This window comes from Trypanosoma grayi (assembly GCF_000691245.1).
Source record: "Trypanosoma grayi strain ANR4 Tgr_26_V1, whole genome shotgun sequence".
In the NCBI taxonomy this organism is placed as follows: domain Eukaryota; phylum Euglenozoa; class Kinetoplastea; order Trypanosomatida; family Trypanosomatidae; genus Trypanosoma; species Trypanosoma grayi.
Window position 1 is genome coordinate 28,034 of NW_008825645.1, and position 11,399 is coordinate 39,432.

General features: G+C 57.0%; 5 protein-coding genes across 5 annotated transcripts; all 5 read right to left on the minus strand.

The window, feature by feature from the left end:
- Positions 1-27: 27 nt before the first annotated feature.
- DQ04_00261130 (putative ETO1-like protein 1-like) lies at positions 28-2,697 on the minus strand (the record flags this gene model as incomplete). The annotated part of the gene is made up of 1 exon (XM_009308584.1): positions 28-2,697. One exon carries the CDS (start codon positions 2,695-2,697, stop codon positions 28-30), a length of 2,670 nt encoding a protein of 889 aa, XP_009306859.1.
- Positions 2,698-3,830: 1,133 nt separating this feature from the next.
- Positions 3,831-4,247, minus strand: DQ04_00261140 (cofilin/actin depolymerizing factor; the record flags this gene model as incomplete). Its single annotated transcript, XM_009308585.1, has 1 exon — positions 3,831-4,247. One exon carries the CDS (start codon positions 4,245-4,247, stop codon positions 3,831-3,833), a length of 417 nt encoding a protein of 138 aa, XP_009306860.1.
- A 285-nt stretch (positions 4,248-4,532) lies between these two features.
- DQ04_00261150 (hypothetical protein) lies at positions 4,533-5,840 on the minus strand (the record flags this gene model as incomplete). Its single annotated transcript, XM_009308586.1, has 1 exon — positions 4,533-5,840. One exon carries the CDS (start codon positions 5,838-5,840, stop codon positions 4,533-4,535), a length of 1,308 nt encoding a protein of 435 aa, XP_009306861.1.
- A 260-nt stretch (positions 5,841-6,100) lies between these two features.
- DQ04_00261160 (megakaryocyte stimulating factor) lies at positions 6,101-9,628 on the minus strand (the record flags this gene model as incomplete). Its single annotated transcript, XM_009308587.1, has 1 exon — positions 6,101-9,628. The coding sequence occupies one exon, from the start codon at positions 9,626-9,628 to the stop codon at positions 6,101-6,103; it is 3,528 nt and encodes a 1,175-aa protein (XP_009306862.1).
- Positions 9,629-10,054: 426 nt separating this feature from the next.
- Positions 10,055-11,308, minus strand: DQ04_00261170 (exonuclease; the record flags this gene model as incomplete). The annotated part of the gene is made up of 1 exon (XM_009308588.1): positions 10,055-11,308. One exon carries the CDS (start codon positions 11,306-11,308, stop codon positions 10,055-10,057), a length of 1,254 nt encoding a protein of 417 aa, XP_009306863.1.
- Between the last annotated feature and the right edge of the window lie 91 nt (positions 11,309-11,399).

The window sequence follows — 11,399 nt, forward strand, 5'->3', positions numbered from 1 at the left end:
TTTTTTCCAATATACTGATGGAGCGGCCTAAGCATCATCTGGGCGCAGGCCAAGGGCCAGAAGGAGCGCTGAGAATCGCGTACGGCTTCTGCGCGTGCTGCCGAGTCCTGGCTTAACGGTGGCAATACTGCAACCCTCATTTCCCCACGCAAAAAACGCGGTGGATCGGAGAAACCAGTCGCGATAGCATTCCTGTTGAGGCGCAAGCAAAACAAGGAGCGCAAGATCATCAAGGGCTCCTTCCCGGCAGCCCGAGTCCAGGTAGAACGTCAAGCGCAGCATCACATCATTGGGGTCTGACGTCAGCGCAATAATGCGGCTGATCTCCGCGATGGCGGCTTCGCTGTCGCCTTTATCCATCAACATGGCTGCGCGTATTCTGTACGGGTATGAGAGTCGCGGGTGGAGGTCTGTCGCCGCATTAACGTCATCCAGTGGATCACGAAGGGAGCACCTGCTCCGCCTCACAAACGCTTCCGCTGGAATAGGGTGGCAATGCTGAATGGCCATGCTGAGCGTCGTGTATGCGCCAGACATGTCACCATGGAGCACCTGCTGCTGCGCAAGTAAACTGTACGCGGGGTAGTATGTGGGGTTTAACTTAAGTGCCACCTGCAGGAGGCACATGCAGCGTTGCGTGTCACCCTTTTCGACGTACTCCTGTGCCACCAAAAGGAGCGCTACGGCCCGGTGATAATTGGAGGGACTCAGAACCACAAACTTTGTCAAGGCATCCATCGCCACACCGGCGATGGTCTGTCCCATGACACCGAGAAAGAAGTAAGCAAAGGCAGCACTGGATGGAAGGAAATCAGTGTGCTGCCCTGAGGGTTTGGCCTCAATAAAGCGCAGAATTTCCTCTTCGGTTGCCCGCGCGAGCAGCCGACAAAGCGCGGCCGACTCCTTGTCGGCCCATGCGCGGAAGGACGGCGGCAGCATCGAGACACCAAGCTCCGCGTCGCTCACTGCAGCCTCAGACAGTTCCCGGTCGTAGGACCTCCAAGCCTGAACCACCAGACGCTCGTACGTCGTTGCGCACTCCGCTGCTCGCTGCAGCAGGTGTGGAGCTCCAAGCCTGAGTTCATCGCAGATCATGTATTGTAGCAGGTACAGGAGTGCCGAAGGTCCGTGTTGCCGCAGCCAACGCTGGAGAAAAGCAGCACGGTGGAGTATATCCTTGTGTACCGCCACGCGTGTGTACTCTGACTCCAGACATGGCGGAAAAACGTTAAGACCTCCTTCGATTTCCACCGATTTTCCATCTGGATCAGAGGGCATCATTGCCGTGTGGTTAGCCACCTCATCGTCGTGGCAATCATCAAGCAACTCTGCCAGGCACAGGTCGTTGTGTGCAGCCTCCGCCTCACTCAGACGGAGGTACAGGCGGGCGCGTAAGCGCAGTGTGCGGCATAGCTCGCTGCGCACCACCTCCCTAGCACCGCGGCCACCGACCGAGCAGTCACCCTGGCAGATTGTGTTAACAACAAAACATAAGCGTTCCACGGCTGCATGCAGATCACCAAGTCCCTCTGCACGCTTGGCTTCAATTTGCGCGGTTTTAAGGAAGCCCAGGAATGGGCTCACGCACCGCTCGTACAGTATCTTGCAGTACGCCCTCCAAGGAAAGGGTATGTGGCACTGCTGTGCCGTGCGGGTCATCGTTGCCGCACACACAAGGAGCTGCTCGCACTCTACTGTGCAGCCACGTCCCACCGGGAGAGTCTCACTCTTCACGGCGGTCCAGCACTCCAGTGCCTCCCGCACCAGTGAAGTATTGACATCCAAGAAGTCCTGTCGTGTCAAAGGCAACGGGCTACTGCCGCTGCACTGCTGCTCTGGAGCGAACACGTGGACTTCACTGGGTAGATTGTACGGCCAGTCCGCTTCGTCCGGGCATTCCGTGTCCTGCACGACTGCTGTAACTGTCTCTTCGTCCTTGACGCAGCCAGAGGTACTGCTCTCATCGTTGATGGTGACGTCGACAGCCTCCATCTGCAGCTCACCACCATCACTTTCCAAAACAGGGGAGTACAACAGGCGCACATCCACACGATCTTTCATTGACACTAGGATTCCGTCTTGTTGCTCCTGCTGCGTTTCCCCTCCCTCTTCCCCCACTTCGCCTGCATTCATCAATAAACTCTCATTGAGGTCCAAAGGCTGTTCAACTCTGCAGGTGCCACCGTGCAGAGAAGAGTAAGACGTCATGCATGTCGATTCACTGTCAAGCATCCATACATCCTCGTCCACTGATAAACGCCTAGAAAAGGACTCCCTCTTGCGCACACTCAGTGCCTGCACATTGCTTTCGCACGATGGGCTGCCTGTGCGACCGCAAGCCTCATGTGATCCTTCCGCCTCACGGTAGAGCTCCCAGTAAAGTTCCTCCAGTTTCTTGGCGGCGTCGGCGTTTATGTCGAACAACACTGCTGCCATAGATTTCCACGTCTGCGTTCTCTCGGTAGCGCGATACAAAGTGCGGGACACGAGTGCCATCTGCGCCACATCGCGTGGGCACAAGAAGGGCGCGATAAGGGAGGGGAAGATATGGTTCCACAAAATTCCCAGTGACTGGTTGGGGAGCAGCTGTATGGACGCAGTTGAGGTGTTTAGATTGGACTCGCCCTCGGAGCAGGCGCGAGGCTTCATCCCCGCCGAGGAGAGCAGCGGCGCTGCGGCCTTCGGTGAGGGGTTCATGTGGCGCCGCCCAAGACCCGCCTGCCAGCCACAGCCCACGGCGCACCCAGCAGCAATGACGGCAGGAATGCCCTCCTGCTGAATTCGCTACACACACACATATATATATATATATATATAAAGCGAGAAAAGGGGGAGAAAAAAAGGAGAAGAATAGGAAAAGTACCGGCAAAGCCAACAATATCCTCGCTGCACAACCCCTCGCGGGGTGTTGTCAAGGCGCAAGAGCGTCAATGGGGAGACGCTGCCGGATGCAGCAGCGAGCGTAGCAAGGCGTCTAGAAGCGTTCCTCCAGAAAGCAGCAATATATAAAATAAATAAAAAAGAAACAAAGTAAAAGCACAAAAACAACAAGAAAAATGTGCGTCAAGTGCGAGGTAGACGAGCACCGTCCACACTCCGTTCAGAAGAGCAAATGGCAGTTACCAGAGCTTCGTTTTCAGACTTTCCTGCTGATGTTTGTTTGTTTGTTTTTCCGTTTGTATTTTCGTCGCATCCCTCCGCTCCCCTCGCCCTCCCCGCCGCCTCACCTCTCCCCCCGACCCTCACCCTCGTCCCGCCTCATGTGTGGCGGATGCCGGTGCGAGGAGCAGAGAGGAAGAGGAGAGAGAGAGAGAGAAGGGGGGGGAGAGAGAGGTGGAAAGAGCGAAAAAAGAAAGAGTGAGCGGAAGGGACAGAGGCGCACAAGCTTCCACGAACACGCACAGAGCCAACAACGCACAAGAGTCTCTGTCTGATGTGCATTTTTTTTCTCGGTTTTTCGCCAGGGCTGGTCATTTGCACTCTCTCTAGTTGTATGTGGGTGTGAATAGCACCGACACTACAAGAGTCTTCTCACAGCATCGTATAGTCCTTTTCTTTCCTCTGATTCTCTTTCTCTCCTTCTCTTCCTCCCCGGCTGCTGTGCGTCATACTCGTTCTCCTTTCTGTTCCCCTTTTTTTTGCATTTTTCGCCCTGATCCCTCTCCCCTCTCTCCCTATTTCTTCTTCATATTCTCTTTGTTAAAATGATCCCCTACATTGCTTCATACCCTCTCACTTCCCACACACAGTGGTGACTCATTTTCCCGCTAAAATTGCGTGTGGCCGCAGCACACACACACACACACACACACACACACACACACAGTGGCTCAGTACTTGCGGTGCGACTTCACCTTGCGCACAACATCGTTGTAGTCAAGCTCCGACAGGTCATTCGCCTGGATGGGCTGGAAGCCCTCCGTCGGTGCGTTGAGCGCGTCGCGGCTGCTGCTGTACAACATCTTCGTGCGCGGCGCCCCCGAGTCGGGGTTCCAGCTGATGAGGATGAGCTTGTCGCGATTGCCCTCATCCGTCTCGTACTCGAAGTCAAACGCGGCGTAGCACGGCGACGACTTGTCGATGGCGTCCACCAACTGCTGGAATGTCGCGTTACGCGCGCCCACCTCCTTGACGGCTATTGTCTTCTGGTCGACAATGTGGAGAATGACGTAGCGGCTCTTCTTGTGGCGGAGGTCGGTGAGTGCGGTGACACACTCGTCCGAGACAGAAACACCTGACATGGCCATTTTCTTTTTATTGTTCTCCTTTGGATCTGTTTTTCTTTCTTGATTTGTGTTTTCGCGCTGGTTACTTATTCTCTGAAGCCAAACTTCCCGCGTCATTGCAGCACGAGCGAAAGTGAAGAAGGGAAGTGAAGTGGAATATAAGGTGTAGGAGGAACAACCTATATATATATATATATATATATTAAAGCGCAACGCTGAAGAGGTCATATAGTATGAGCATCTAGGTGTGTTTGTGTATTTAACTGTGTTGCTGAGAAGGTGCACAACTATGAGGGTTCCGCTGCGCTACAGGCCAAGAAGCCCGCGCACAAAACTCGTGCTGGCGGCACACGGGAGATAGAAAACCGGATCCTCCACACCCTTAATGCCAGTGTCTGCGTCGGCGCCAGCTTGATTTGGAGACACTACTGCTGCTGCTGCCGCTGGTGGTGGTGGTGGTGGTGCTGGTGGTGGCTCTGCAGACTCTTTGGGTTTCGGCAGTGGGGATATTCCCTCGTTCCTCGCGCCACAGACTGTGCCAGTGTACAGTGCACCATTGAACGCGAGATAGAGCACTGCCACAAGCCCGGCCCTACTCTGCAGCAATGCCCTCGGCGGCTCTACCACCTCTGCCCGTGGCGCCGCTCGCTGTCGCTGACGGGACGAATTAATCGCAGCCACGCCAGCGGCGTTACGTGAACGCCCACTGGGCGAAGGCTGTATCCACGAAGCCGCTTCGGTCTCCATAGCCAAGCAGCCGAATCGTCTCGACGCGGCATAGTCACTACTGCGGCCAAGTACGACGGCTGACGTGGCGCCGTCAGCTGCTGGGCTGCTGTCATCCTCGACTACGGTGTCCATCGCCACACCACGCCAAAAGGCTAGTGCGCTCTGCACCGTCTGCCCTTCCGCTGCAACTGACGTGTACTGTGCGCGCAGCAGTTCCGCCGCCTCTTCAAGACGCTGCAGCGCGACCACGTCCCGCACAACGATCTCAGCGCAGAATGCATGCGTGAGCGCGGCGTCCATCATAGCAAGCGGTGTGTGTGATGGGAGAAAGCGCACATGGATGTCGTAACGGCTAGCATGCACCTGCGCAGAGCCGGCAGTGTTCGTGTGGTTGTTGGATGCATCAAGGCATACGTGTCGGTCTTCTTGCCTGCCGCCCAGGATCAAAGGCAGCACCCGCTTCGTGACAAGGTCTGCGATCCGCTGCGCCATCGACGAGAGGTACTGTTGTGGGTTCTGGACCCACATGCGGTGCAGTGCGGAGCCCGGGGAGTGACCATACCTCTGCTGCAGCACCTCCAACAACGGCGGCAACTCCGCGTCATCGTCTCTTGCTGTTGCTGCTATTCCCTCACCCTCAGCAACTTCTGCTGGTGCTGCAGCGTTCCGCGAGGTTACGGCAGCAAGTGATGCACTTCTCACCTGTGCTGCCTCTTCGAGGAAAGTGCCAAATGGGTGCGGTGGGGGTGGTGGGTTGGCGAGGAGATTCACATAGAACCTCGCACGATGGAGGCTTTGCGGTGTCAGAGCACTGCCAAAGTGGAACAGCAACGGCACCGCGGCGTTGGCCGAGGATGCACCTGCGCCAAATCCCTCTTGCTGCATCTATAGATGTCTAAAAAAAATGAAGAGGATCCAAAGGTACACAGGGAGGGGAAAAAGGCAGTATGAAACATATACTGAAGAAGCAAGAGGTGTTGTGGTCTTAACACCAATACACAATCTCGCCAAGGAAGAGCAACCAGTCTTTGTTGCCCCTTCGTACACCTTGAAGGCCGACCGCGCCGCACAGGTCGTCATAGCCATCATTCTCAACAGTCTATGCGAGGGGGTGGGGTCAAAACGAGTAACACAGAGGGGAGTTATTACGAAGTCCCCCTTGACGTCCGCCCTCTCCGCAGCGCCTCTAACATTTGTGTCGCCTCCTTCAGCGACGTGAGATACTCCACCCACTGGTGACTCCCACGGCTCTCCGGTAGATCATGCCACAGGAGTAATTTCATGCGCCGCCGCACCCGCCGCTCCTGCCGACGCAGCCACGCCTCGCCTTCCGGGGAAACGTCATGCATCACACCGCGCACGCCGTCATTGCTCGACCACGCGCCATTCGTGTTATGCAGCTCCGTCGCACCGCTCAAAGTGTCAGCAGTGCGCCCATCACGCTGAGTGTCGCCTTCGTCAGGAAGATCTCTCTGCAGCCCCCGTGCGTGCTGCTCCTGCTGTTGCTGTTCCTGCACCTCATCCTGCTGATGCACCGCCGCAGCAGCAGAGCGACGCCGCCCCTTGCGCAAGCCGTCCGACAAACCTCGGTGAGGCGGGTGGGCGAACACCAGCGGATCTGGTCGCCGCAGCCGCCGCGGCGATGACGACAAGGATTGCGCCCTCGTGCTGCTGCATACGCATGCAGAGCCCCGTTCTGTCTCGCTCGCCGTCCTGCGTTTGCGGGCCGGTGTGGGTGCCACCGGCTGCATGTCCTCCCCGACCCAAACGAGGTTGTACCGTGCCACGCAGACGTCACAGTACGGATTCAGGCGGCTGGGACCGAGCGGGCTGCGCGGGCGTGTCGTTGGACGCCAGTTGCGACGAGTCGGCGACCTCGCTGGCGACTCGCCGCGGCGCACGATGTACATTGGAAGCCGCTGGCCCCATGCGTCGCAGTACATGTCCGATGTTGGGTCCCGCACGTGGTGGTACGCCCCGTCGTAGTAGCAGTAGTACTCACCGGGAACGCCTCTAAAGGCATTCTCTGTGGTGTCACGCGTCCACCGACCACGGCGAGTGTGCAATGGTGGTGGTGGTGGTGATGAACCATCGCATTCGGCAGCCCGGTGTGGTGGCGATGATGACGACGGCACGTTTGTTGCGTAACCCTGATACCCATCTGTGTCGGGTGACCCGACCACATCGCAGTCCCCAGCATCATGTTCTAGCGGTGGGGATGGGCTGTGATCATCCGCAGGAGTGAGTTGACTTTCCTTTAGAAGTCCCTCTTGGTCAAGATGCCGAACCGTTTGTGACGGATCTTCGCAACTATTGGTATCATTAGCCGTCCGTCCAACAGAACGCTCCGCGTATGAGGAGGCATGTTGTGCCGCGTCTGCAATCGTTGTTGTTGTTGTTGTTACTGTTTCTATCGTCGTGGGTTCCTGTGAATGCTGCTGTTTTTGCTGTCGTTGCTGTTGTTGCACCATTTCGGCTGCCACATCCGTAGCCCTAGACAGCGGCTGTTCTTCTGCTTCTCTGGTAAGGGTTGCAGTGTACGTCTCCTGGGGCGCGCAGGCATCCGTGGAGGTCTCTTCCGTAGTGTTTCTCTTCACTGTTGTGGAGGCTACTGAAGGATGCCGTTCTTGACCCTCGTGCCCCGTCTCCTCCAATACACTCTGCATGACATGGGCCATCGGATACGACGCGGAACTCCCGCAACTACCACCCACGAAGCCAGACGGCCAGTAGGAAGCCGTCGTCACAGAGGATCGAAGAAAGCCGAGGGCCTCTGACGTCTTGGGAAACGCACACGAGCGCAAGGGTTCGCCCTGGAGCGCAGCTCTCACACGCTCTTGTGAAGGTTGGGCAAGCGATGAGATCATCTCCTCAATGCTGCTGTCGCTGCCCAATGAGCACGCGTATGCACCCCCAGATCTCTTATCCTCAACATCTTCGCGTTGGTGGTTCGGTGTGGTGCGGTGTATGAACCAACTTACATCTGTCTTCGCCACCTCCATCTCCACGCTGCTCGAAAAGGAGCTGCCCACTAAGTGGGCAAAATCCTTAACACGCGACGCCATGAACGGAGCTCCGTGCTCTGAAGCTCCAGTTGTCCTCTTCTCATGTGGTTTCCGGTTTTTCGACCGATTTGGTCGTGCCTCAGCTGGTGTTGGTTGTGGTGCAACGGCAGGCACGGAAGCATCATCGCTCCCCTCGATCGCCGCGGCGGCGCTGGACGGTGTACAACCCTCACTTTCCTTCACATCCATCTGTTTCGCAGCCGAAGGATCTGCAACAGTCGGAACCGTGGCCGCCTCCTTGCGAGAAGAAGAATTATGCAGTACGCGTAAAAACATTATGTTATACCAGCGGCGCAGCAACACAAGTAGCTGTTGGCGTTCCTTCTTGACCATAAACCGTGTAAGTGTACGCTCCAGCTGTCGCTCTTTCTTCTGTTCGCGCCTCTGGATCAGCGATTCAAGAGCGGAGTCCGTCGAAGAGCTACCATCACCACTATCTTGCTGATGATTTCTTGTTCGCGAGGCAGTTCCCATATTATTTGTGTGTACCCGTTGCAACGACACATGCCGCTGTCTGTGAGGCTCTTCCTGCAGCATCACCTTCTCCTGCCACCTCCCCGCCTGTGCGGTAGGTTCCCCCGTGCGTGCCCAAGAGGGGGTTTCCTTCTCATCCTCATCGCCGCTTGACGAGCCGTGCCGGCTCCCCTCAAGGAATAGTCCCTTATACATATTCTTCACCGCGTCAGGTGGAGAAGCAGTGTGTCGCATTGTATTCTGCGATAAAGACTTGTGCGATTTCCTTTGCGCCTCTAACATCTCGGCTACTTCAGGAGCACTGTGCGGGAATAAAACACTCTCAGCAGAGGTGTTGTCCGTTCCCGCTGCCACCGGTGACGCCGTGATCTCTTCCAACGCCTTCAGCACAGTCGGCGACAGTGGCGGACTGGTCATCGCGACGGCACGTGCTGGGGCCCGGGCACCGCAGTTCTCCGCCGCGCTGCGCAGCTGCAGGTTTCGCTGGTGCACCCACGAGCCCACGTGTTCCTTCCACTGCTGTTGGTGCTCCACCAAGGTCCCTACGAGGAGCACCGCGGTGCCACACAAGGAGCACACTCGGCACGTTGTGGTCCGCATTGGTATTTCCTCTTTGTCTGCTTTCGCAGTGGGAGTAAACACGGTGGTCGGCGCACGCGCCACCGAGAAGCCACTAGAAACAGAGTTGACAAATGTCGGAAGTGCGACTGGGACCGGTGATCGTATTGCTGATGGAGATGACTGCGAAGTGGGCAAATGGTAGAGGCTCTCCTCCTCCTTCACGACAGTCGGTGCGCTGTGCATCACGTTATTAGCGTCCCGTGTCGGTGGGAGTTCGTCGGTTGGGCGGACACGGGGCGGAGACGCTGGGTGTGACAGAACAATAGAGGGAGAATCCCCCCTCAGACTCAGCGGGGGTGATCCAAGGGGCGTGCGCATAGAAATCCGTTGTTGTTGTTGCTGTTGGGAGTGCTGGTGGTGTGCCGGCGCACCGCCACCAGCAGGGGTGGAGAGAGGCGTCGCAGACGCCCCGCGCGGTGTAGAGGGTGCAGCGATGGATGCCGTGAGCGAAGAGTCAGCGCCACTTCCTCGAGACACATTGACGCGAAAGAGATCCCGCCCGTTAGCGTCCATTGGCACGGCGATTAAAAATCTCAGCACAGGACGAGATCAATAAAATAGCTACAGCCACAGTGTGTTTTCAGACACAACGTGTGGTACCCTGATCAAGAGTAAGTCTATTATATGTATATATGTCTGTGGCTGTGTGCTGCTCGTCTGCTCACACAGTATCTGACAACAGCGGTTAGCACTCCCCACCCGCGGAGTGCACAGCGGCGTTGTCGCTTAAGAGGAGGACGACGATGCCCACAAAGCGCGAGAGCAGCCGCAACAAAACAAAAAAAAGGCAGTAGCGATAGTAGCAAGATCTACAAAGGGAGCGCACGGCAGAATAATAATAATAATAGTAATAATATTAGTAGTGACAGGCAGTCAAAGGCATCTGTCATTATTAGATGAGGTAGACAAAAAAAAAAACAGCGAGAGCAGAAAATGTGTTTACTGCCGCCTCTGAGTACGCTTACCAGCATTGTGTCTCCGCTTATTCTCACCATTGCGGCGGTGTGTCTTCCTATCTTCTTCACTGAGCTCCTCCAGCAGCTCCGCCATTGTTGTTGCCACGTCACCGCCAGTGTGAGCGTACTTGATCGTGCTGACACGATGCACGCGATATCCACGCCGCAGCAGCTCGATGAGGATGCGGGCGATGTTGTGTGAGTCGTCGATGCCGCTGTGGTGGTGGCCGTGGAAGGTCAGCCCCAACTTCCGCAGCATGTCCGTCAGCTTACGCGGGCGGCTACGGAAGTGCTCGGCGAAGCTGTGGCGCACGTTCACCCAGCGGTAGAAGAGCGGAGGAAACTCATACCCGTCGCGCAGCACACTGCACTCGTACATGAACTTGCGCATGTCCCACGGGCCGTCGGTGGCCATGCACACCATCTTTTCGCAGTCCACCCACGCTGCGTTGTGTTTCTCGTCGTACGCGAAGTGCCGCTGCTGTGAGTGCAGACAGCCGCTCAGCCCTTCTGCATGCTCCTGCTTCCACCTGCGGCAGAGCGGGTACACCGACTCGTGCAGCCATGCGGTGAAGCGCTGCAGCACCTCCGGCAGAGTCGGCGCCGCGTCCACCTGCGCCTGTGTGATGCCCGTCAGCTCGCAGCAGAACGACGTCAGGCGTGGGTTCTTCACCGGCCGCACATACGAGTGGAACTCTGCCACGACGCAGAGCCGTGCGGTGTCCACGCAAACCACGGGGAACTCAATGATCTCGTGTGGGTAGTGCACGCTGGCGGTGTCACATGTAGCCTCAAAGTCGCAAACCAGCAGGTGGGAGAAAGGTTGTGACACTACTCGCGTCTTGCCCTGCGACGAGGAGCCGTAGCGGCGATCCACCGCATCGCTCGTGCCGTGTGCTGATGACACCGTGTGCCGTTGTGCCTCGCGCACCAGCTGCCTATGCCGCGGCTCCATTCTGGCGTTGTTGTATGGAAGCAAAATTTCAAATCCGATTTTTTTCACCGACAGAATCGAGCTGTCGTTATCGGCATCCGAGCCGTCGTCCCCGCCCGCGCCGTCCGAGGGCCCAGCGTCGCCGGGGCCCTGCTGCTGCTGCTGCTGGTGCCGCTTCCGTATTGACGCCACCTCCTGTGCCAGGTCGCGTGTCCGCGCGCTCTGCATCACCCACGCCCCGGCAACAGCTTTGCGTGTCGCCGCGTCAACACCACATTGCTGCTCACCTTCCGCGCCGTGCATTGACTGAACGCGCGTGTGCCCACCAACAAGAAAAAAAAGAAGAAACAATAGTTCTTTTTTCTACACACACACACACACACACACACACACA